At 35.0% G+C, this 27619-nt stretch overlaps 1 protein-coding gene across 6 annotated transcripts in view; it reads left to right on the top strand.

Moving 5' to 3' along the window:
- Positions 1-27619, top strand: part of EVI5 (ecotropic viral integration site 5) — a 195096-nt gene that overhangs the window by 59669 nt on the left and 107808 nt on the right. For 5 of the 6 annotated variants that reach the window (XM_041747686.1, XM_041747683.1, XM_041747685.1 and 2 more), the window contains 8 exons: positions 2470-2659; positions 3305-3529; positions 4293-4367; positions 10189-10314; positions 12295-12438; positions 13547-13636; positions 13745-13842; positions 22145-22205. In XM_041747686.1, the coding sequence (XP_041603620.1) occupies positions 2470-2659; positions 3305-3529; positions 4293-4367; positions 10189-10314; positions 12295-12438; positions 13547-13636; positions 13745-13842; positions 22145-22205 (1009 nt within the window). The remainder of the gene's footprint in view (positions 1-2469; positions 2660-3304; positions 3530-4292; positions 4368-10188; positions 10315-12294; positions 12439-13546; positions 13637-13744; positions 13843-22144; positions 22206-27619) is intronic. The other variant, XM_041747688.1, reaches the window with a different exon arrangement.

Genomic DNA, 27619 nt, shown 5'->3' on the forward strand with positions numbered 1-27619 from the left:
TCTTTATCTTTCCTTCTATTCTGAATGAGAGCCTTGCTGGATAAAGTATTCTTGGCTGCATGTTCTTCTTCTCATTTAGGACCTATTTCAGTGTCCTCTGAAGATAAACTATTTTACCCTCTTTTCTAACTCACACCCATGATTGCACCTGGCATTCCTGCTTACACCAAAAGTTATAACTTGGCAATCTCTGAGACCTTTCTAACTCTCTAAAAGCCTTCTGTTTAGGGACTTTTTCATCTATACTTCCTTTGTATCTCAAACTTATGTTTAGCTTAGGAAATACCAGTATTTCCTTTTTAACTACATGTCTCTATTGATGGTAGTGCAGTAGTTAAATTACTTGGCATATAACAAGCACTTAATGAATAATTAACTGAAATAAATAACTTCGGCTCAAGTTATTTCAGTAAAGTTTGTTTTTCTATACTATTTGGAATTCAGAGGGATTAGACTCATACATAAAAGTACTTACATAGGTACACTAATTTTTTCCATAAGATATATTGTGGACTTACTGAAATAATATCTGTGGAAAAAACAGTAGTTAAGTAAACACCATCATTAATTATTTTTTCTAATAAAGAATATTTATAGCAAATAGTTTGACCCTTAATTTTTCTGTTTCTAGCAACATTTGAGATATTTTATATAAATTATTGTTGCAGTGGAAATAAAGTATCCCATAAATAAGAATAGAATTTGTTCAGTTTATGTTATTGTGTTTTATTATTGAATATGACATATTTGGGATTTGAAGTTTTTTTTAATATGGAGATTTTGATTTTATTTTAACTCAGTATTTAATGTACTTTGAACTGAGCTAAATCCTGTCAGGAACAAAAGGGTGATTAAGTTATAAATCTCCCACACAAAGGGTATTTCTATAGTCTATTCAGTAGGATTTGACACATATGTTTCTTTATTAGTTTTTATTTATCTTAAATTACTATTGGGAGCATTTCTTGTATCCTAAGCAGATGACTTTCTCAAGAAATTACTGGAAGTATATATAGCCATGTTAAAAACACAAATAGATCTTTTAGGGTTCTTATTTGAATGATATGTAATTTACATCTTTATAGTGATGAAGCCACATTTTCCAACCTTTCTTGATAGTCTGTTTCTTTATGAAAGAAATAATGGATTTGATGTGATGAGTCATGGACTTGATCTCTGAAATTATCTTAATTCATCTTTCAACAGATAAGGAAACATAAAGGTGATAGAGCCTTAAGAGTGAAGAGGTCTCACTTTGAGAGTGCAAACCCAATGATAAATAACAGCTGTTAGTTGCCTGAGTTTTTGGGAGATAGTAGGGATTATCGTGATCCCTGGGTGGCTCAGTAGTTGAGCGTGTCTGCCTTTGACTCAGAGCATGATCCCAGACTCCCAGGATTGAGTCCTACATCAGGCTCCTTAAAGCCTGCTTATGTCTCTGCCTCTCACTCTCTCTCTCTCTGTCTCTCATGAATAAATAAAATAAAATCTTAAAAATAAATAGTAGGGACTATGGAGACTGAGTGGGTTAAAATACTCCATCTAAAGAGTGAAGCACCTACTCTGCTATACCTTATTGTTCCTGTGCAGGAATATGGGCCTGGTTTTGTCCTATCTTTTTATTTTTCAACAGAATCCCCAGAGTTGTGAATAAATATGAATATATGTGTATATAAACAAGTAAAATATTCCAATTTAATATTAATAATTGTTCAGTTTATACAAACACTGTATGGCCTATTCCAATTTAATATTAATAATTGTTCAGTTTATACAAACACTGTATGGCCAAACAAAACACTTTGGGGGGCAGATTTATACATGGGTAGAGGAAAGTGAAAAAAGAAGTGGTCTTTTTGGGTGATTTGTATGGCCCTGCCTTGCTGTTTTTTTAGCCTACGACACATTCTAAACATGTTAGGATTAGTTCTTTTGTAAAATTTGTTATACCTGTTCCAACTGTAGTTTCTTTATTTCTGAAGCCCTCCCAACTACTTTTCTCACCGAATTTCTTCTAATTTGTATTTTTTAGTGAGATGAAGGGAAATTATGTTGGGACTAATAGCACTAAAATATTTCACATAATTTACTATCAAGTTTTGAAATTTGGGGCACCTGATGGCTCAGTCAGGCATCTAACTCTTGGTTTTGGGTCAGGTCATGACCTCAGGGATGTGAGATTGAGACTTGTGTCAGACAGAGTCTGCCCTCAGTGCAGAAGTCTGTTTGAGATTCTTTTTCCTTCCCTCTCTCTTTGCCCCTCTCCCTATCTCTCAAAGTCTTTAAAAAGTTTTTGAAATTGCCATGCTTAGATGAAAAAATATAGCAGTAATTTTATAGATGCCAAGAAGATTATTGAAATTATGTATATTCTAAAACCATGGCTATAGTGCAGCTCTAAGTATCATCATTACTTCATCTGGTATCACTGTGAAATTAGATCTTGAGCAATTTTTAATTATGTTTTAGATTGTTAGAGACGGATAGTAAGTCTTTAAGATCTGTAAATGGGTCAAGAAGAAACAGTGGCTCCTCCCTTGTATCAAGTTCATCAGCCTCTAGCAACCTCAGCCACCTTGAAGAAGATTCTTGGATTCTTTGGGGAAGAATTGTAAATGAATGGGAAGATGTACGCAAAAAAAAGGAAAAGCAAGTTAAGGTATTCTTTCTTGAAGTTCTTCCTCTTATCCCAAAGGGGCATCAAGGCATGAGTTAATAGATTTTTAAAAATCAGATTCTAATACTTTCCAAGTGCTATAATAAAGAGCTCTGCTTTATATGTTTTCATTTATTTGTGCCTATAAAAGTTTTGATTTGTAGATACCAGTTTTTATAAGTGTCTCCTAATGGCAGAAATATATAGCTGAAAATTATTTTAGAAATTAAATTTTTGCATTTTTTTATATTCAGGAATGAAGTTATAACACCCAGCATCTTTGAATTATTAGTATTTTACTTTTTTTTTTTTTTTGGCCTGAAACACCTCTTTGATAGTTAATGGTTACTGTGCTTTCATTCACAGCTCTGCAGATTATCAATTCCTTCCTTAATAGCTTTGGAGGCCATACTTTGGGAGAAATGCCAAGAATTTATCCATGGTATTGTAGCCCCCTGACCAGAATAGGACACACTCAAGGGCCAAGTCTTATTAGCCTTGATTAAAAGGTTCCCTAGTATTAAGGGTAGCTTTGTAAATTATAAATTTGATAAAGTGTTCCATTCCAACCCCCAATATGTCTTCGATGGCTTTTAAGGTAGGAGACTTAAATGGTTGACTTTTAAAATTTTATCTTTTTATTTTTAGGAGCTTGTTCGTAAAGGGATACCCCACCACTTTAGAGCAATAGTTTGGCAACTTTTATGTAGCGCACAAAGTATGCCAATTAAGGATCAGTATTCAGAACTCCTGAAAATGACCTCACCGTGTGAAAAATTGATCCGAAGGGACATTGCTAGAACTTATCCTGAACACAATTTTTTTAAGGAAAAAGATAGCCTTGGACAGGAGGTTTTATTTAATGTAATGAAGGTAAGTTTTATTTATTCATTTTTTGAAGTGAATTCTCAGAAGGCTGAAATCATACATATAGTGAAGCATGAACCTTCACCACAAGTTTCTTTTTCAGAAATTTGTCATTAGAATAATTTCTGCTTTAATTTTAATGCTACGTTACTGTTCATTTTGGAGAACTTACAAAATTCATCCCTTTGCTTGGTATTAGTTGGTTAAAATCAAATAGCCTATAAATCAATATACACCATAGAAAGATCCTTTATGAAAATGGATCATTTATCTTACGTGAGTTCCATAATCTAAGAACAAAGTTTTCTGCTTACTGTGGCCAATACTGCTAAAGGCTCTTAGCTCTTAAAAGTGTGTGCCATTGTCATTTTTTCTTTCAATATTGCCTTTTTTCTTCTCATAATTCCTTTCCCTTTCAACTACCTCTGTGAAATATTAATTTCTTCTTAAACCATTTCAGTTTTTCCAATGCTTTACCTTAACCTTACTCTGGTTTTACCTCAGGTAAACATTTTATAAGATTTGTTACTTCACTGATTTATTTTCTTGTCCTTAGGAGCTCTCAGTTTCTAATTGGGAAATTGTAAAAAAAAATTTTTATGTAATAAATCACCTACTTTTTAAACACTTATAGGATAACCTCTACAACCAGCAAGCAAAAGCTTTTCTAAAAAATAAATAGTCTTTACTCCACTATATTTTTAGGTGTTTAGAGAAGGAAGATATAATATAGCATGTTAAAGTCTTCTGAACATTTTTTACTTTTTAGGCATATTCTTTAGTGGATCGTGAGGTTGGTTACTGTCAAGGAAGTGCTTTTATAGTTGGATTGTTGCTTATGCAGGTAAGTTAGTATAAATCTTAAGTGTCTGATTAAGTTCTTTATTGAAGTTGGGTTGGTGAATTTAAAAATCAAACTTGTTTTTATTGTTTGATACTAGGAATTTTTCCCTAGGCATAATTTAAATAGGGATATTTAGTTTGCACTTGAAAATATTAAAAGTGTTGAAAATAACATATGCAATAATATCCTGCCACTAAATGAAATGTCCGTTTCATTGTGGCCATAATATCCCACTAAAGCCTGTATCTACTTTTAAATCTTAAATTATATGTTAATATTTAATAAAGACTAATCTTTTCTCATCCAAGGAGGACATGATTGAAGTGTTGGTATGAAAATCTTGTTTATAGCATCCATCTTTGAAATTTACACAGAAATTTTGGTTGTCATAGATTTGAGGGCTTGTTACGCATATCTTGTTATATAGGCTCTAAAATATAGGTACTCAATTATTTTTATTGTCCTGAAGATAATAACCTATATTTCTATTAGCAACTAATTTTGGAGTGGGTTTGGGAGGGATGTTTTTAGAAGTCAGGAACAGATCCTCAGTTTATAAATTGAATTAAGGGAATTGACTAATAGTGTTCTCTTCACCTTTGTTGAAATTTTTTTTTTTTAAAGTCTATCGTACTCTATATGATTCTTAGACTAAAATATAGTCTGAAGAGAAACCTTGGAGATAGCTTGATTTGAGTCATTCATACACACACACACACACACACACACAGTCATCAGCTTTGAACCCAGTATCATATATATATGTGATATGAGTATCATATATATATATGTATGTATGTATGTTGGTTTTTGTATCTCAGTACCTCAGTACTACACTGAGTTTTGTGAATGTGGGGTAGATTATTTAATCTCTCTTTGAGCCTTAATTAGATAATACTGTCTACTTTCCGATGCATTGTGAGGTCATATGAAATAATAAATGTAAAAATCTAGCATGGTGTTTGCCACATAGTAGACATGTAGTCAAAGTTCAGTGACTTGCCCAAGATCACTCTTCTTGGTAGATAAAAGCAGAGTAGGAACCTGAAACTGTTTCCCCTTGCTTTGCTTTAATTTCCCAGCAGTTCTGCCTGAGTTTTAAACCTCTGTTACTATCAAACTACTTTTCTGAGTAGCAAAAACCTGATGTCAGAGACACTGGTGACAGATTAATAAGAGTGACAGATTTTTATTTTGTTTTATAACATAATAACTGATTGTTATTGTTGTAAGATAACTGTCCATTTCTAGGTGACATTGGATTGTAAATAATAAAAACAAAACTAGATTTGTTGAGGTATAACAGCTTTGCACAGTTGTGATTTTTCCTAATCTGTATTTGGTAGGGTTTTTACTACTGAACTCTCAAGCATTCCTATTATCAATCCAGTGATTTTTTTTTCATAATTCTATTCTTTTTACTTTCTAAATTAGCTTCAAAATAACCTTTCAGTATTTATTTCTGTTAAGCATTTTTTAAAGAACAGATTTTCCTTACTTGAGTTAGGAATCTCATAACTGCAGAGCTAGGCCTGTTTGAATCCTAAGGGGCCATTACATTTTTCTTCAGGATAGTGTAGGCAATGCTGGTAGCAGTATTTTTATTTAATGATTAATTTCCTTAGCTAGGATTATCAATGGCAGCTAATATATTACCATATGATAATTTTCTAGCCCAGGGCCATAAACTAGAAAATTTGGTGCAGCCAGATTCAAAAGCTCCCTCTCTTTGGTTTTTAAAGTATATTCTTTAATACTTTGTGCTATATTGCCTCCCACATGTTAGCTTGGCAAAATAACTCAGAGTCTGAGAAAAAATTTTGCAAAGTTAGCTTAATTAATACATGTTTTTAAAAATAGCTACAAGTGCTGGATATATGTTTGGTGTATATCTTAATACTCCTATAAAATTAGGTAGATTTTGTCTCCTTTAGACCTTTGCAAAAGGCATGGATTCTCATTAAGTCAGTGTCATAGAGAAAATACGTAGCAGCTTTAAGATTTGGTGCCCAGATTTTTAATAGAAAGGAGTGGCTATAAAACAAGTGGGTGATTGTTCTTCATATTTATATTTTCCTTGGTATCACACTTTTTGTTTTGTGACCATTGTTTCAGTCTTCTTGAGAAGGACCCAATGATTTTTTTTCTTTTATTCAATTACTTCAACTTTTTTTTTTTTTTTAATTACTTCAACTTTTTAAAAAATATTGTCAGTTCCCATATCAGTGCTATTGCAGAGGAGGGAGGGAATGAAACTTTTCTGATAATGTTCAGAAGAGAAGAAATTCTTATAAGACAAAAAATTTATTCATCCTCACTGTGACTAGAATGAGGGGTGGTAGGGGTGGAATGGAAAGGGAAAGGTAGTGGTAGAAGAAGAGGTTAGAGAAATAGTAAGGTGTCATATAATGTAGGGCCTTGTAAGGATTTTGGCTTTTACTGAGGATATGACAGGCTACTAGAGTGTTTTGAGCAGTAGAGTGAAATTGTCTAATTCATACTTTGAAAGGATCACTTTGCAGCTCCATGCTGATGGGGAACAGACAGTTGGGAAGGAAACATAGGAAGGTGGCAGAGAGACCCATAAATTATGTAGGAAAGATACTGGATTCAAAGCTGATGACCAAGAAAGAATTCTTGAGATGTCTGGGGCAAAAAGCTGGTTTTATTAAAGCATGGGGACAGGACCATGTGCAGAAAGAGCTGTACTGGGTTCATGAGGAGTGGCCTATTATGTACTTTCAAGTTGGGAGGGGGTTAGGGTTAGTGTAGGTCTCTAAGGAATTTTGAAAACAGGGTTTCCAGGACTTTGATGGAGCTAGTTATAGTTGGGAAAAGGTCATTTATTACTGCCTAATGAAACCTTAGTCATGAGACCCTTTAGATATGTATTGGTGGGTCGGTCAGTCATATGCTTGGGGGATGATTGCCAACATGTATCTGGGAAGGCAGAGATGAAGGAAGTTTCCAAAGGACTTTTTATTTGTCAAAGTAGACTTACAGAATTCTGGGGTCAGGCTAAGATTGCCTTTGCCCTTAGCGAATTATTAACATTGAGACAGCTGAGTTCCTGGAGGAATGTCACTTTGCCTGTTTCAAGGACTTGTCAGTGGGATGGAATGGAAAGACTTTTCTTCCACTTTTGCTTCCCACATCCGTGAAGAGGTTCTTGGAATTGTCCAGACAATGGACTGCTCTTTTGATGGTGGTTTGGACTAGGTATCTCTGGTCAGAAGTGGTTGATTCTTGAAATAATTTGAATTTAGAGCCAACAGGAGTTACTGATAGATTGGATGTGTAGTAAAAGAGAAAGGAGACAGTGATGGTGCATAAAGGTTTTGAGTGGAAGTTTGGGCAAAGAATGGCAGGTAGGAAACTAGGAGTGGTTTGAGATGTCTTTTGGACATCCCAGTGGAAGTATAAGTAGGGTAGTTGGAAATATGAGACCAGAACTAAAAGTTCAGGCCAATAGAAGAGAGAGACTGGGGGCTATAAAATGGTTGCAGATGCAGGTAGAATGGTATTGTGGTGAGGTGAGAATGGGAAAATTCTGTTGTAATTGCTTCTAATTTTTAAAAAAACTGAAATACCAATAAGATCATTAACTTAGAGTTGGTGGGAAGGAGGTAATGGAAGCTTGAGGACAGAGATGAAAGTTTGAAATGGTGGCCTAGGAGAATGAGAGTGATTGAAGTAGGGAAATAAAATATACCAGAAGCATTAAAAGTCCACAGAATTCAAAGTGAGACCAGCCAGCATGGTTAAATGTTTTGTTTTTATCCAGCCACTTTCTCCTGCCTAAATGTAGTTGTAGAGTTGGATTTATTCAAAGGTGGGGTTTTTCAGTTGGAATTATTACTGAGAGATAAAGACGTGCAATTGTGGATTTAAATGAGTGAATAAATATAGCAAAGACCACACAAAAGAGCTGGGAATAGAAAAAAGGTAATGTGGTATAAATGAGTGATAGACTTGCAAGTCATATATACTCCATGTGTATTAATCTTCATCACAACGCTGTGAAATTAAGTGCTGTTATTCTACCCATTTGATGTATGTTGAAACTGAGCAATAGGTTAATTTGCTGAAGGTCACATAGCTATTAAGTGGACTTTGAATCTTAAGTGGTGTGGCTCTAGAGCCTGAGCAGGGATCACTGGAAGAAAGGAAGGCAAAGATCTGCTAGGCCAGGGCATTAGTCCTCATGAAAATGAGTGGGGTTTGGGTACGTCACCTAGAAGTTACTACAAAAAAGAGAAGTAGTAATACCCACAAGTATCTGTTTCAGAGAGGAGAGGGAGTCATTGCAATGACCATGAGTCAGCAAGGTCCAAGGAAGGGCATATACCTATTTCCTGGTGTCTTCCAGTGAGATGGGAAAGGAAACAGCCATCTTAGGGGAGACAAGATTCAGTTAGAGGAAAAAGATGAAAGAAGATTTGGTAAAGAGATTGAGGATCTAGTTAGGATATTTTGTTGATGGCAGGTTATGAGTTCCAGAAAGTGCTATGGAAAAGGTATAGGGAAGGCTGGATATGGGGTTAGATTAAAGAGCAGTAGAACCACATGAATGAGAGTTCTGGGTTCTTGGGCTTCTTGCAGTGAAGTAAATTAATGGGAATGATGGGATTGATAAGAATGGTCTCCAAGGCAGAACTGTGGCTATATGTTTTGGGAAGGAGGAAGGAAGTACAGGTTTTACCAACAGTAACACTTCTATCCATGGCTGTGGCAAGACCAGGAGAAATGTAATTAGAAGCAGTCTTTAGTAAGAAGACTACCTAGAGAGACTTAGGTTCCTCTTTTAAAACACCTTGATATAATGTGACTAAATGAGCATTGGAAAATTAGCAAATGTTCTGAATATCTGTGAGCTCTTTTAAGAGCTCTTACATTCATTATCTTATTTGATATAGTTTTTTTTTTTTTGTGAGTTATACATAAAATTTGAGATTGGTACTTTTAAACCTTGCTTACGGATTCTTTGAAAATTTATTTTATGTGTGTGTGTGTGTTTAAAAATACTTATGCTGTATCATATCATTTTTGCTCAGGAATGTTGAAAGTTTTCCCATTTCATGTAAGGTAAAAGCCCAAATCCTTACAGTGACTTCTAAAACCCTATGTATTCTGGTTCCCTGTATTTCTCCTTCATAACCTAACCACCCCTTGTAGAATTCCTCCTAATTAGTAGTCTCTTGTTTGCTGTTGCTTGAGCATGCCAATTGTGATTCTACTTAAAGGCCTTATATTATTCCTTCTCCCAGGACTACTCTTTCCTCAATTGCTCCCTTATTTTCTTCAGTACTCTGTTGAAATGCTCCCTTATCAAGGGACTTGCCCTAACCTACCTACATAAATAATGTATCTCCCCAGCATTTCCTGTTACCCTACTCTATTTTATTTCCATAGTACTCAAAACCATTAGGCATACATATGAATTGGTTTATTACATGTATTGTCTCTCTCCCCTCAGTAGGATGTTCAGGTTTCATGAGAGTAGAGTGTTTATTTTGTTCAGTGGTATATACCCAGAAAAACAGAAGTATCTGGCTCTAACTGAATATTGATTTATTGAATTCATGAATCAGGCAAGTGAGGCAGTTAGTCTCAGAGGTTATAAGATTTGTTTAACTTTTCATTCTGAGAATGGGAGATCAGAACCTTTTGATTCCAGGTTCAGTGTGCTTAACGTTGTATCACATGGCCTCTCAAAACTGTATTTCTCGTTAAAAGGGTACTTAGTTTAAATAGAATTTAGCTTATTTGTATATCACAGAACGTTAACCTATATTGCTTCCCCCCCCCCTTTCTAATGTAGATGCCAGAAGAAGAAGCTTTCTGTGTATTTGTTAAATTAATGCAAGATTATAGACTTCGTGAACTTTTTAAACCAAGTATGGCAGAATTGGGCCTTTGTATGTACCAGTTTGAATGCATGATACAGGTAAAATTGTAGTATTCACAGGCATATTGCCTTTATATTTTTGTCATCTTGGTTTGAGTGATGACTAAGTAAACTTAATGTTTAAAGTGTTACAGCAATTGAAAAATCAGTGTTTTAATCACATGATCATTCATTGGTTAACACAATTTAGACCTACTTCCCAGTTAGATACTGTTTACAAGTAGATCACAGTCTGGAACTCGACTGCCGTTCTCATATTCAAACTTTACGCATTTGTGCCTAATCTGTCACAACCACATTGCCTGAATGCATGAGTTTCCCCTTTATACCCTATTGTATTCTATTGTTATATAGACTGTGCTCTCATAGGAGCTCCTGACATTATGACACTGACATCAGTTCATTTCCTTTGAGACCTGTCTGTTCTGGTTCTTTCAGTCCTCTCTCCTGCCTTTCTTTTTTTATCTTACTTTTTTGCTAGCCTGTAATCTGTTCTTAAAATAAGGCTTTTATGTTCCTAGTTTAAGACTGAGAGTCTAGTGTGAGGGTGTAGAGAAGAGCAGAGGAATCAAAATCAAATGAAAAATATTCTTTGTAATATTTTTCCTTTCTGGAGTTAATTTATATATTTATATGTAGTAAACTAATATATATATTGTATTAACTAATACATATATATAATAATACATATACATAGTATATATATAGTATACACACACACGTGTATATATATATATAGTTTACTATATTGTCCTTTAATATAATAGTGTATTTTCATTTACTTAAATTTCAATTAGATAAGCAGAACTTAAGAATATAGGTTAATGATTCAGCTGACATGAGAGCCACTTTTACAAGTCTCCTTTTCCTGGCGGCCTTACCTGCAAGAATTTTAAAATCCTTTATCTTTTGTATGTGTAGTGGGAAAAAAGGGATATGCAAAGTGTTTGCACATTTTTTTTGTGTGTGTTTGCACATATTTTTAAAGAAAAAGAGAAGATAAAGTCTTGAGATGATTCTTAAATTTTTCTTTCTGAAATAGTAGGCTTTTTTTTTTTTTTAAGATTTTATTTGAGAGAGAGAAAGAGGACATGAGGAGGGGAGGAGCAGAGGTAAAGAGAGAGAAGTAGACTTCCTGCCAAGTAGAGAGGGAGCCCTATGTGGGGCTCAATCCCAGGACCCCGAGATCATAACCTGAGCTAAAGGCAGACGCTTAACTGACTGAGACTTGTCACCCAGGCACCCATGTAGGCTTGTTTTAACCAACCTTAATCTTTCTTGGTTTATTTTCAGTTCAATGTGTCATTTATGTTTTGAATTACTAGAATTGAGGGAGCATGTGTGTTTTGGATGAAAAGGTAGGAAGGTAAGGATAGATAGCACCTGAAAGTGTTTCAGCATAGCATTTCTTTCCTTTACAATTTTTTTTTGGAGGGCAGCCGGGGTGGTTCGGCAGCTTAGCGCCACCTTCAGCCCAGGGCATGATCCTGGAGACCTGGGATTGAGTCCTGTGTCGGGCTCCCTGCATGGAGCCTGCTTCTCCTTTTGCCTGTCCTCTCTCTCTCTCTCCCTGCTTCTCCTTTTGCCTGTCCTCTCTCTCTCTTTCTCTCTCTGTGTATCTCTCTGTCTCTCTCTCTGTGTGTGTCTCTAATAAATAAATAAGATCTTAAAAAAAATAAAATAAAAAAAATTTTGGAATTATTATAGTTTATAGAAAAGTATTAAAAATACTAGACACTGGTGTTTCCACCAACATGATTAAGCAAATATTAAAGTTTATTTACTTGTTTTAATTATTTTTATTAATAAATATTACAGATACAGCCTAAGTTCCAACTCTACATCCTTTTCCCCTTCTTCCCTTCCCTAATAGTAACCATCATCCTGAATATCAATTTCAACATCATAATTGATGCCTGATCTTTGTTTTTGATAAAGTCTTTTCTAGTATATACACAGTAATCTGGTTTAAAATGCTCAATTTTATTATGTTTTAATTAATTCTTTTCTTCTCTTTAGGAGCATCTTCCAGAGCTCTTTGTACATTTTCAGTCTCAGAGTTTTCATACCTCAATGTATGCATCATCTTGGTTTCTGACTATCTTTCTTACGACTTTTCCATTACCAATTGCAACAAGAATATTTGATATCTTTATGTCTGAGGTAAGCTAATGGGCAAGCTGAGCAGAGTAATCCTTGGGTTAATCGTTAGAGCAGGACATTGAGGAGAAAATAAAGGAGATCCATGTGTTCCATACTAAACTGCTCATACGGATATTCTCCTTTAAACCTGTCAGTACGTTTAATGGATGTTAGATAAGGAAGCTGAGACTTCAAGGAATGTTAAATAGCTTGTCTGTGGACACATAGCATGTAGTAGTAGTGTAGTAACTGTTGTTCAAATACAGGCTGTCAAAATCTGGAGCTCACACTCAAGCAAACCTCTGTATCACTTCCTGAATGATTCAGTGAGAATTCGTGAGAAATGAAATTTGCCTTATAGTTAATATTATTGCACTGCATCTGTTACCCAAAGAGCAAGAAGTAATGAATGTATAATTTTCTTCTATTCCATGAATATATTGCAGGTAGTCCTTTTAATTGTCATTGTCATGTTGTAGTCATCCTTTGTCTTTTATTCTGTATTTTGGATGATAAGGTAGGAAGGCAAGGTTAGGCAATGAATGGTAGCACCTGGAAGTATTATTATTGTTAATAACATCTTAATCAGGGGGTGGCTGCCTGGCTCAGCTTGGGAGAGCATGTGACTCTTGATCTCAGGGTCGTGAGTTCAAGCCATGTTGGGTGTAGAACTTATAAATGAATAAACAAAAAAACACACAAACAACATCTTAATCAAACCCAGTGTTCATTGTTATTAATTAGATCTGGGGAAGATTAGTTTATTATATTACCTAGTTAAATTAGTTTAGTTTGGAGCCAGCAAACTGTGATTCATGCACTGACCACCCTGTTTTCAGGTACCAAATCTGTCCTACCACTTATTTTTGTACATAAAGTTTTCTTGGAACATAGCCATGCCCATTTGTTGTGTTATCTCTGTCTGCTTTTGGGCTTAGTGGTAGAGTTGAGTATTTGTGATAGTAACCAAATAGCCCACAAAGCCCAAAATATTTGCTATCTGACTTTTATACAAAATTTGCCAATTTCTAGTAAGATCACTAAATGTTTACCGTGCTGTTCTTTTGAATGATTATTTTTTGTCAATGGCAGAGTAAGACAAATTTGGCTTTAAAATGTGTTTCCACAGGGTTTAGAAATAGTGTTTCGAGTAGGATTAGCACTTCTTCAAATGAATCAGGCAGAACTGATGCAGCTTGACATGGAAGGGATGTTACAGGTAGGTCAGTTCATGATTTCTTGAGTGTGTTTAGATATTACTGCCAATTAGTTAATAATAAGCAACACTAAGTAGTTCTTATGCTTTTCTTTTATTGTGTTTTATTAGCACTTTCAGAAGGTCATTCCACATCAGTTTGATGGTGGGCCAGACAAATTAATCCAGGCAGCTTACCAAGTCAAATATAACTCAAAAAAAATGAAAAAGTAAGTATTTTATATTTTGATTTTTAGTCATGAGTGTTTGTTGAAGCATATAGGAGATTAACTAGAAGTGTCAAAACAGTCCAGTGATAAGTGCAGTTTTCTTCCTCAGTTCATAGAACTGTAGCATTTTAGTTCATTGTGTTGGTTTGTGGTAACATAAATTTAATGTTGGAATTTCATACTTCTCTTAGTATTGGTGCTTGGGATCATTATGTATTACCTATAAAACTGCCCTTTCCCATTCCACATTGTCTGGAATTAGGAACCTGGTAAATGTATATACGTGAGTGTGCTCTTACTTTGAAAACTACTTCTGTGGTGTGATCCACTTCACTGACATTCTTTTATGCTCAACTCCAGAGTGTCACTTAAGTTCAGGATTAGTCTAACCAACGGGATAGGCATGAGGTATAGATTGAGAATTTAAGTTTTTGTTTATTGTGAATTATTTTTGAATAAGGCTTTTCTTGATATGTTTTTAATGGAAGTTCAAGGAAATCCCAAGGATTAATTTTTTGAAATGTGATAAAGATAATTCAGAATGATAGCTGTTGGTCCTCCAGCCTCCGATATTTAGATAAATCTTAGCCAGAGGTCATAGTTACCACTCCTGATACTAGTTTCTATGGCACAAGATACTTTAAAATGATAGCAATACTATATGCTAACAGTTCTCAGTATCTTCACTGTTGTAACAAAATTACATTCATATCTCTTACATACGCCCATGGATGTTCCTACCCCAGAAAGTATATAAGTGAGAATTATGTTATTAAAATTAGCTCTAATTTGCAAAAACAAGCAAATTTATGAGCTTTCACTAGTATTAATAAATAACTTGTGAAGTTATTAAAATTAGCTCTAATTTGCAAAAACAAGCAAATTTATGAGCTTTCACTAATATTTAACTTATTTATTTAACTTGTGAAATTTCTAAATCACATTGCACCATAATGTTGAGACATTATTGACCAAAAAGCTATTCCCTTCTATAATTGATAAAACCTTTAGGAGCCATATCAACTTTCAGCTCTTGGTAAAACCACATTTAAATCACACTAGCCAAGAATAGAATTTATTGTATTTTAATTACAGAGAACAACATAATTGATTTTCCTTTTAGATTTTATCACCAGTATAATCCCATTTCTGAAATTTTATTCTCTATACTTATCAAACTTCTGACACCCTAGTTCTTTCATTCGTACTCATATGATGTCTCTGTTCAACTTTAAGATCTCTACTCTGATGTTAGATAGCCTTCTTCTGATCCAAATAAGTATACCTCTATGTTTTGTACCCTGTATTCATGTAGTCAAGTGCTGGAGAAAATTTCATAAACAGATTGCTGGCAGTAAATTGTATCTCTTTGCCATTTCATGTGTATTTTTATTGACCTTGATTAATTCTCCCATTCCCCATGGTGATTATTTCAAACTTTGCCATTTCCCTAGATTGTGTCCCCATTTTTGCCCTAACTCTTTGGCAGGTTATTTTGCTTGTTAATTAATTCGTCAGCCATCATTTTTCAAGCTCTCTGAACCTTTTCTCCTATAATTTGCAGCTTGCAGAATTAGCCATATTTCTTTTCTTCCCTTTTCAGAATATAGTATTTCTATTCCTTTACAATGCTAATTCAGTATGTTATTTCCATCTCTTCCAGGTCTTTGCTGAACTAGTTGTTTCTACTTTTATCTTCATCCCTTCTTTCTGTTTCATTTTCTTCAATGTACAAAGGTATTTTTGATTTCTGACTTAAAAGCGTCAAAACAAAACTGACCTCAACATAGTAATTCATTCTCTTTTTATGAAATTTAATTGTGAAGGAAAGAATAATTTATTTATTAGCTTCAGATCATATTTCATCTGCTATTTTTTTCCATTTGGGACATTTTTCAAATATACAGAGACATAATGGAATAGTAAATATCCATATGCTTATCATCTAGATTAAACAGTTAATATTTATCTTCTTAAAAATTTTAATTCTAGGGCAGCTCAGGTGGCTCAGCGGTTTAGCGCCGCCTTCAGCCCAGAGCCTGATCCTGGAGATCCGGGATCGAGTCCCATGTCGGGCTCCCTGCATGGAGCCTGCTTCTCCCTCTGCCTGTGTCTCTGCCTCTCTCTCTTTCTCTCTCTCTGTGTGTCTCTCATGAATAAATAAATAAAATCTTTTAAAAACTTAATTCTAGTGTAATTAACACAGTGTTATATTAGTTTCAGGCATACAATATAGTGCAACATTAATGCTTTGTCATTTACTTACTTCATCTACATTATTAGATAAAATTCTATTTTATTTGAAAGTAAATTACGGATATTATGACATTTCACCCCAATATTCAGTAGAGAAAAGCGGGATGAAGGACATAGAGTGATGGAGTGCTATTTTAGGTATAGCACTCAAGGATAGAACACATAAATTGATAAGGTTCCATTCGAGCAGATACTTGAGAAAATTGAGAGTGAACCATGTGATTGTATTCCATGTTGATAGAAGAGTAAATGTAATGATGACTGAGGCCAGAATGTGATCGATATGTTTAAAGGACAGCAAAAAGCCAACATGACTGTAGTGTAGGCAAATAGGAGTGTGTTGGCTAATGAAATCTAAAACCTAGTAGAGAGCAAAGGATATTTAAAGCTGGGCTTTTTTTATAAGGTAGTTACTACCTACATGTATCTACTAAAATTTTTAAAACTGAGGATTTAATTCATCTGTTATATTAGCCACTTTTCAAGTGCCCATTGTCACTTACATTTGGCTAGTGGCTACCATATTAGACTCACAGATCTAGAACATTTTCACTATTGTAAAGTTTTGTTGGACATACTGATCTCCTCAGGGACCAGACTTATATTTTAAGTCTGAGGGAAGGCATTAGAGAATTTTGACAAAAGTGACATCACCTTATTTTAAAATTTCACTCTTTTTGTTGTCTAGAAGAGTAGGTAGAGGTTGACAAGGTGAAGAGAAGGAGGGCATTTTAGGCAGAAAAGTAATATGTACAAAGGCTCCGAGGTTCCTTTAAGACAAGAAATTTGCAAGCAATCATTCTTAGGCTTTGTTTTTTTGTTGTAATTTCATTTTGGTATATTTTTTTTTCCATTTTGGTATATTTTTAAACCTTTTAAGAGTTATAAATAATATGTGTGCATGTAAGTAAAATCCATATTCATTTTTAGGGGATCCATTTGAGAGTAAGTTAAGATGCTGTGCCCTTTTTTCTTAAATACTTGAATGAATGTGTACTTCCGAAGAACAAGGACTTTTATTTTTTTTAGCAGAATCTAATAGTTAATTGAAATCAGAGAATTATATAGATACAGTACTATTACCTAATTCCCAAAGCATGTTCAAGTTTTATCACTTGTCTCAATAATACTCTTCGTAACTATCTCCCCTTTCAAATCCCCACCTAATTCTCTCTCCTATCCAGTCCCTACCTTTCATCTCCTAGATTTTGGATCCACTTTAAGTACTCCAGGATCATGTATTGCGTTAATTGTGTCAGATCAATCTCCTTTAATCTGAAACACTCCCTCTATTCTTCTTGTGTTCTTGACCTTGATAGATTTGAAGAGTACAAGCTAGTTACTTTGTGGAAAATCCCACAGTTTGGGTTTTTCTGACATTTCCTCTTGAATAGATTCAGATTGTGCATTTTTGGTAGGCATACCAATGATGGGTCTTCTCAGTTAACCATGCAGTGGGTATATGATACTGGTTTGCTCAGAATTGATGATGGTATTTCTAATTACTGGGTTAAGGTGATGTCTGCCAAGTTTACTACAAAGTTATTATTTTGTATTTTATTATTAAGTGTTTATATCCAGATGCTTTGAGATAATATAATATCCTGTTCTTTACATGCCTTCCCTCACCAGATTTATATCCATTTATGATTTTCTCACTCCCTCATTCCTTCTTTATTAATTGACATTCTACTGTAAGGAAGAGCTTTTCCTTTTGATATATTTACTCATTTATTTATATAAGTGTGAACTTGTGGGCTCTTTTTTTTATTTGGTGAATTATAATTCATTACTCTCCAGTTACCCTGCTTTGTCTAGTAGGAGCCCTTTCAAGCTGGCTGTGGTGTCCTTTTGACATGTCCCCATGGCTCTTTGAGAATTGCCTTATTGTAAGGCAACAGAAAGCTCCAGACTCATCTTGTGCCTTTCCTGTTCTTGCACAGGAGCAAATCATTTCTCCAAAGGGCCTTGATTATTTTTAGTAATAAGCCTTTTAAATGTAGCCTGAAGGTAATGGATAAACACTGAAGCAGTTGAACTCCAGGAGTGGCATGATCCAAATCGACATTTATAAAAACATTATCCTGGTAATAGTGTGCAGAAAAGATTGAATTATGAAACTGGCAGTAGAGAGGACAGTTGTCAGATTCCTCTAGTAATTTAGTCAAGCTATAATGAAGGCCTAAAAATGTTGCCAATACAAGAATGATATAGCTCTGTAGTTACTTTGAAGTTGCTTTGTAGAAACCTTATAAGCATACCTAGGCCAACTGATGATCAGGGTCAACATCAACAGTGATATCTGGTGAGAATTTGTACCCTTGATATGATGTGATAAAAATGGGACTGATTTCTGTAGTCTTCTTCCTCCAAACCCATAACCCCAGTACAATCATTAGCAAAAATAAGATAAATCTCAATTGAGGAATATTCTTCAAAATGCCTCACCAGTACTCCTCAAACTATCAGGGTCATCAAACATACGGAAAATCTGACAAATTGTCATAGACAAGAGGAGCCTAAAAAGACATGGCAACTTAATGTAATATGATTCCCTGGATGGTATCCTAGAATAGGAAATGGACATGAGACAAAAATTAAGACATCTGAATTTAGTATGGACTCTGGTTAACAGTGTATTAATATTAGTTCATTAATTGTTACAAAGGTAGTATATTAATGTAAGTGTTAAACATAGAACTGGGGACGGGGGTATGCAAACTCTGCACTCTTCTCAATTATTTTGTAATCAAAATCACTTCTCAAAAATAAAGTTTATTTAAAAGCCATCAGTGCAGTTGAAGAAGAAATAATGTATTTGAGAGCATTGTTAAGAAGGTTGAATTGAACGTGTTTGGTGACTGAATTGGGAAGCTAAGATTAAATGATGATTTCAAGTGTTTTAGGTACATGAGTGAGTAATGATAACATTTATCACCTAATACATAACAAAGCAGGCACTTGTGAGGACTATAAACTTACTTCAGCAGTGCAGCCATTGTTCAAACATTCTGCACCTCTTGAGAGTCTTGTAAATTCTTTTGAATATATTACTCTTTTAGATACACCAAAGTAATAGACATGGTAGTATAACAGTCAAAGGTGTGACCTTAGGCAAATTTCTCAGTCTTTCTAAGCCTCCAAATGGGCATAACAACCAGCATTAAAAAGTCATTGTGGACAGAGGATTGTAAGAAAATGGAGTAGAAATCGCCAGTGATCGGTCTCCCACCTAGAAAACAATTGCGGTGGCAGAATCTGATGTAATTGTTTTGGAACTCTGGGGCTTACTGAAGAGTAACTTCTAAGGGAAGGCTTGAACTGAATTGTGACTAATTTAGTCAATTTCAGTTCTTAGCACATTAGTACCCCTTAGCACCATCCTTCTTCACCCTTCAGCCCATGGTATGCAGCTGTGCTTGTATTTCTGGAGGAACTTTCATGCAACTTGGAACCAGGGTGGGCACAAGTGACCTTGTCTTCCAGGTACCTGGAATCTGTGTGCTCTGATCTGATTGCTGTGCCATTTCTGATCACAGGTGCAAGGAAGGTGCCATTAGTGTTGCACCACTTTCCATTGTTACAAGTCCCCTTATCCTCCAGCTGAAATAATTGCCAAGAGATTTGAAGGGCCATCATTCTTCTCTTCCCTTTATTTTTCCCTTTCCCCCTTTGTTTAGTTTGTAACAGGCACCTGGGTGGCTCTATGGTTGAGGGTTTGCCTTCAGCTCAGGTCATGATCCTGGGGTCCTGGGATCGAGTCCCGCATCAGGCTCCCCGCAGGGACCCTGCTTCTCCCTCTGCTTATGTCTCTGCCTCTCTCTGTGTGTCTTTCATGAATAAATAAATAAAATATTTTAAAACAAAAGCAAATATCTAGCTTATAACAAAAATCACAAGGCATATTTTAAAAAAAGGAAAGTATGGCCCAAAGGAAAAGAATATAGTTGACTCTTCAACAACATGGATTTGAACTGTGCTCATCCACTTATTTGCAGATTGTTTTTGAGAAATGCAGCACAGGACTGCAAATGTATTTTCTCTTATAATTTTCCCTATAACTCTTTCTTTTCTGTAGCTTCCTTCATCTTAAGATTACAAAATATGATACTTACAAAATATGTTGACTACGCTATTTGTAAGAGTTCCAGTCAACAGTGGTGACGTGTTTGGAGAATCAAAAGTTACACACAGACTTTCAACTGCACAGGGATGTCAGCACTTCTGATTCTCATGTTGTTCAACGGTCAGGTGTAAATAGAAACTATATCTGAAAGCGACTCGATGGCAGATAAAGTAGACAAGTAGAGACTTTAAAAGAAGCTCAAAGAACTAAAGGAAGATGTGGGGAAAATCGAGAAAAAGATAGATGAACAAAATGGAAATATCTGTAAAGAGACAGAATACGTAAAAGCGAACAAAAAAAATATTCTGGATCTGAAAAGTCTGGTAACTGAAATGAATGATTCACTAGAATGATTAAAAAGTAGATTTGAGGGCAGCTCCGGTGGCGCAGCGATTTGGCACCGCCTGCAGCCTGGGGTGTGATCCTGGAGACCTGGGATCGAGTCCCATATCAGGCTCCCTGTGTGGAGCTTGCTTCTCCCTCTGCCTGTGTCTCTGCCTCTCTCTCTTTGTGTCTATGACTAAATAAATAAAATCTTAAAAAAAAAAAAAGTAGATTTGAGCAGGCAGAAAAATAAGTGAACCTGAAGGCAGAGTATTAGAAATTGCTGAATTTGAGAAACAAAAAGTTTCAGTTTCATAAGATGAACAGAACAGTGGACATGCTGGTGGTGATGGCTGCACATTATAAATATACTTAATAACAGTATACCTAAAAATGGTTAAGATGGTAAATTTTGCTAGGTGTATTTTATCACAATAAAAAAAAGTTATTGTGTGTTAAATGAAATTTTATATATAAATAGTAAATAATGGGTTTTTCTCCTTTAAGGGAGAATTTGATTTTTGATGGCAGGTGTAAGTTTTTTGGGGGCCTTGGCTTGTTAGTATTAGGAGAAGTTAAAGTTACTAACATTTTTGGTCCAGAGTAAGATCTAAAAGTAACTTGGTGGGCGTAATTTTTGTATGGCCTATAAATTTTTGTAAAGATGATTTTACACTTAGAGTCGCAAAAATAGTACATTGCATTTGTTTGTCATTTCTTACTCTCCTACAATTAGTGACGGTTTTTCAGTCTTTACCTTTTGACCTTGATACTTCTGAAGTGAGCTGGTCAATGGATTTGCTAGTTTGAGTTTGATGACTTCTCTTGATTAAATTGAGGGTGTGCATATCATGGAAGCGAAGTACCCTTCTCAGTACATCTAAACAGGGGATGCATGATGTCCGTATGTATTATTGATGGTGTTAATCTTGATCAGTTGGCTCAGGTGCTATCAGGATACCAATATACTACAAATTTACTATTTTGAGAGAAATATTTTGAGACTGTGCTTAAGTTTTTACCCATTAATTTTAACATCCTTTGGTTTTTCTTGCCTGTGGGGATTATTGTGGAATTTTAATGGTGTTTTTAATGTTTTATTATCATTATTTTTAATGGTGATTTTAATATTTGCCTCATTCTTTCTATGTTTAGGAATCCTTTTGTTGGGAAGACTCATTCTGTTTCCCCCATTATAAATTTTACACTCAGTTTTTAGTACTTGTTTTTTTTTTTTTTTTTTTTTTGGTTAAAATCCAGTTGAACTATATCAATGTATTTTAATTTGAGGAAGAAAGATGGTTCTTTTCATAAGTTTAGGACTGAATAGAATCTGTAAACTCACTTCTCTGGTGCCTTGTATATTTCACTTTCGAAAGTTTTTTGTGTGGTTCTCATTTTTACTTGTGAAGTAATTTTTTGATAAAATTCCATGTAACTATTCAGATGATTTTTCTAATATCAAGTATCTCAAGTTAAAAGTTGGAATCTGCTGAAATTATATTTTGTGTTAATATGTAGTTTAAAATTTTATAATTTAGTAACTACTTTGGAGTAAAAACATATCTTTGATTTTTTTTTTCTTCCTCCTCTTAGGCTTGAAAAGGAATACACTACAATAAAAACTAAAGAAATGGAAGAACAAGTTGAAATTAAAGTAAGCATCTCAGGACTTTTAAAAGTGCCAAACATAAACTTATTAAAGTCAGTTGTTTGTTTATGTTGATATATTTATTTCCTGTAGCAAATTTAGCAGTGATGTTTATTACTACTTACTGATATTATTTACATCTCACTAGGTTATAGTTTAAAATAGACCTTTCAAAAACCAGAATAATATAACAAGTGATTCTTATTGTAGCGTGAGAGCAGCAGTATTTCTGGATTTGTTGTTGGGTCATGAAGAGAAAATACTTCTATGGGGAAGATAATTACCACTTAATTTAAGCATATTTTTAAAAATGCAGAGAAGTTCATCTATAACATGCGTAGATTAATAGAACAAATATTTGCACCAAAACCAATTACGGATGCCTTAAAGCTGAAGGAAATTTTGGCTAGTTCTCTTAGCCAATTTTCTCATCTCTAAGCAAAGGTTATACTTTTGAAACTGTTTATGGAAACAGGTAGATTGCCAGTTTTAAGGGATATGTAAATTCCTATGTATATCTCAAAATTCTTATATGTGCCCCCTGTAGGCTAGAAATTCTTAAGATGAGGATCTTTGGCATTGTTTGAGCTGAGAGTTAAGGAAAGTTCTATAGGCTTTATGCTGATATTTCAGGATGAGGATAATGAGTAAAAGCAGGAGTTAGTGAAGAAACTCTGACTTGCTGATCATTGGGTCTTATCTGTCTTATATTCTCCCCCTTCCAAAAAGAAAAACCCACAAAGAAACAAAAATAAAGCAAGTTTTGAGTGACTACACTTTTTTTTTTTAAAACTCTACATTTGGATGTGTCTGAGAGTTTTGACTTGAACCTGGCAAGACGTTAGATGATCACCTTATTTATGATTCTTTAGCCATGTCTTAATTCACCATTGCTATAAAGTACCTCTTCATTACTCACTCTACAGGCCCTTTTTACATGAAGGGAATAGGTTTTATGAAATTGATATACTTTCTTGCCATGGTCCTTCTCAAAAGCCTTCTTGGAGACAACCTCTCCCTTTTTTATGTGTGACCTCTCTCTCATCTGTCTCCCTTTTCTAGATGTTTTATTTTCATTTCTATCCGTATTCCCTATCAATAGGAAATAGATACTTCTACATTTTTCAGAGAGAGAAAGAAAAGACCTTTGTGGATGTTTTTCCCTCCTTTTTAAAAATTCTGTCACCCAACTGCTGCTCTACCATTTGCTTTTCTTTTAGGTACCATGAGTAAGAGTAACATTAAATCATACCCTCCACTTCAACCTACTAAAAGTGGAAAAGTACGTCATCCTGATGAGTGGGGAAAGAGTATGGGTTATCGCATACCACGAATATTCGGAACTGCAAATCAAGAATCTGAGGATGGGAAGCCATCCTGTTCATTTCACCATGCTATGTTATTGCAAAACAAAACACAGTTCTATGAACAATTTTTGCTCTTAAAGAAGTTTCTTCTAAAATTAAATCACATGAATAGTAGGAATACCAAGAGGCCTTTTCAGAAAGATCTTTAGCAAAATTTAGCTTGTATTTGCAGTTTTTCTTCAAACTTCAGTTTTGGGGGAAAGTTATAGTTCATATACCTCACAGAGTACTTTTGAATGCCAGCTCCATGTGTCTTAAGGAAAAACAGATGGCACAAGTGTTTATAGAGAAGAAATGGTGGGGGGAGGGGAGAAAAGAAAGTTCAAAAAGTTAGAAACACATTGGGTAAATAAAATCTGCTGATCTCAAAGATAGTTTGTTCCTTTTATATTTTGTGTGTTTTTTTTTTTTTTTTTTTTTTTTTAATTTATGATAGTCACAGAGAGAGAGAGAGAGAGGCAGAGACACATAGGCAGAGGGAGAAGCAGGCTCCATGCAGGGAGCCCGACGTGGGATTCGATCCCGGGTATCCAGGACCGTGACCTGGGCCAAAGGCAGGCGCTAAACCGCTGCGCCACCCAGGGATCCCAGTTTGTTCCTTTCATAAAATTTTGTTTCCACATAGTGTTTTATTACGCTCATACCATTTGCATCTCTCTCTCTTCACTCCTCTGGTCACCAAAAGGGACAAAGCCATGATAATTTTTGTAGGACTGTCCCCCCTCTTTTTTTCCTTTATATAAGCTTGGGTATGTCTGATATTTGACTTGGCAGCTCATCTCAGTCACAATCAGATGACCACTGCATTTACAGATAGTGAGCCATGTATTATTGGAGCCTTTCTCTATAATAGGACACGCCACTTCCTTAGTCACACACTCTTCCCTTCTCCCCGAGGTCCCTTTTACAAGGAAGTGAGTTCTCTTAAATTCATACTTTCTTGTCTTGGTCCTCCTCAGAAGCTTTCAGCGAGATAATCTTATGCTGTTTTTTACACAAGTAAATGGTATGATCATCAAATTATTTGATGTTTTAATATGGAAGTAAAAAAATCAGCCATTGATTTGTTAACATTTCCCTTTTTTTAACTTAAAATTCTAAGACCTTTGGGTTGTGGACCTTTTAGTCTAACAGTTATATCTGGAGGCTCCCTGATGAAGATAATAACTTTTAATTATTTTCCAACCCTTTTCTGAAAGTGTAAAAGAAAGATTTTGATAATAATGGTTTCACATGGAGAATCTTACATTTTATTGTGTGAAATTTTTTGTTAATAGAAACAGCTTTCTCAGTATCTTCCAATCTATTGATGTTCCACCTGAGGGGGAGGAGGTAAGAAATATTAAAATTCTAGCTTATATTAGGGTACCTCACAAATCTTTAAAAACGAAAAACTTTTATTCCCCCACTCTATTTAAGACTGACATGAACTGATAATCTAATATTCATATTTAAATTTTGTGCTGTGGGACATATAAGTCCTGCAAATGGGAGGAATTAGAGATTCTGACGGATTTTTAGCCAGAAGGTGGATTTTTTTTTTAATTTAAAAATTATGAAGTATTCTGGATATGTTGACAAACAGAATAATATAAAAACACTTGTGTATTCACTGCCTGGCATAAAAAAGGAAAATATGACTAATGTTATCTGAGTCATCCAGGAGTTATATTTAACAGTGTGAAGTGTTATATTGACACATTTATTTAACACTTAATATGTGAAGGGTCATTTACATGCATCATCTACTTTTATTCTTCTAATAACCTTATGAGAGGGTTCTTATCCTCATCTTCTTGAGCTTCAGGAAGCTCAAAAAATATGCTAGTTGTCATATTGCTAGAAAATGGTGAAAGTCAAGCATTTGAAATCTGATTTATGTTTTTCTAAGACCATATATTCTTCAGTGTATACACTGTGCTACTTTCCAAAAAAGACTTAATGCATTGTGATGTAAGGTTTTTGGATGCCCGTTTTTCAGTTTCAGCATCACAAACTTTCATTAAATATCTGATGGCTATATAATAATATCCATGGGGGGTACAATAGCATAATTTATTCAAGAAGTCATCGGTTTAACAGATATTTGTAGAGCCTACTACATGTCCAAGCACTGTTCTAGGCCCTTGAAATGTATTGATGAAATAGACCAATTTCTGCCCTCATGGAACTTACATTTTAGTATAGGAGTCAGACAATAAACAAGTAAAATATATAATACTTTGTTGAGGATAAGTGTTAAACAGAGAAAAGAATATGTCTGGGAAGAGAGGGTAAAATGTTAGTGTTTGGATTAAAAATTTAGAGAAGTTGACTAGATTACTTTTGAATAAGTACTTGAAGGAAGTTTAAGACCTAGGTATATAAATATCTGGAAGGAGAGCAGAATCCAGTCAGGAGTGTGCCCAGTAAGGAAACCATTGTGGATGGGACAGCATACATGATGAGGAAAGTGAGAGGAGTAGGGTGTCATTGAACATGTGAAGTCAATAACTTTGAATCCGGAAAGCCATTTGGGTTTTCAGTGAAGGAGGAGAAGGTAGGTTGAAGGTAGATTACAGGGGACAGGAAGACTAAGTAGAGGCTGATGAAGTACTACAGGCCAGAGATGATGGTGGCTTGGATTGAGGTGGTAAGAAGTGATTGGATTCTGAATAGATTTTAAAGATAAAGCTGGCAAGTTGATTGTGGCGGTGTGAGGGTAGGAATTCAGCATTTTGGCTTTAGTGTGTAGAAAAATAGAGTTCCCAGTGCCTGAGATGGGAAGTTTATGGGAGGATCTGGTTTTGGGAGGAATATCAGGAGCCCAGTCTGAAGTATTTTCAGTATCAGATGCCTAGGAGATGTTCAAGGAGCCCCTTGAATATTCAGTGTTGAGTGTAAGAGAGGACAGGCTCAAAATATAAATTTTGCAGTTACTGCCAGAATGAGGATAGTAAAAACCTTTAGAGTGGTTGAGATTATCTGGGGATTGAGTATAGATGAAATAGAGAAGAGAGTTCAAGAATTGAGTCTGATCGTAAGCCAACATTTAAGTTAGAAAGATGAGAGCAAAGCAGAACACTAGGGAAGTATAGTGTCCTAGAAGCCAAGAGAAGAGAGAGTTTCAGTAAGAGAAGGATTTTATTTTACTATGTCAGTGCTAAAGAGTGTTGCTGTGAGAGGAGGATGGAGAAATAGTAATTGAATTTGTCAGCATGGAGATAAGCTAGAAAAAAGAGAAGAGGTGGGAACTAAAACTTGAATGAAACTGGAAAAAAATTTTAAAAACTGGAAAAAATTGGATATAGGTTATAAAGAGAAATAGGACAGGCAGTAGCTTAGAGAGAGGGTAATGATGTTGAGGGGATTTTGGTTATTCTTTACTTTTTTGTTAAGACGGGAGAAATAACCATGTTTTTATGGTGATAACCAAGTAGGAAAAGTTGATGATGTGTGAATGGCAGGGAGTAATTACTAGGGTCAGCATGGTTTAGGATTTAGACCGTGGTAGGAGCATTGGTCTATTATCATGGATAGTTAATACACAAGAACAAGAAAGAATCTAAAATATATGGGGGGAAATGTAGGTAAGATGTAGGATGTTGTTGTGGGAGTTTGCTAAGTTCTGTTCTTATTGTTTTAGTTCTTTCAGTGAAATTTGAAATAGGATTATCATTTAGGAGTGATAGTGAGATGAAGGGTTCCTGGGTTAAAGAAAGAAGAGTAAGTACGAAATACGACCTGAGAGGGTGAGAGAAGGAATGGCCTATGGAAATACATTATTACTGCTACAGTGCATTAGTAGTCCAACTGAATTTAGTGATTGTTAATTTAAACAAACTTCAGTGTTTTATTTTTCTTCAGTTATATGTACCAGCATAGGTGCAACACAGAGTTATCAGTACGCTGACCCAGAGTAGTGGTTTTACCAGGCAAGTATGCTAACTCCTAAGGGAGAGAGTGCAGAGGGGAGGATAAAAGCAAGGAAATATCTATCTATAACGATTGGAAATTAAACTTTGTAAAGAAGGAAGGGAGCACATCAGATGTGGGACAATGAAAAGTTGATAG

This window comes from Vulpes lagopus, chromosome 3 (assembly GCF_018345385.1).
Source record: "Vulpes lagopus strain Blue_001 chromosome 3, ASM1834538v1, whole genome shotgun sequence".
Classification (NCBI taxonomy): Eukaryota; Metazoa; Chordata; class Mammalia; order Carnivora; family Canidae; genus Vulpes; species Vulpes lagopus.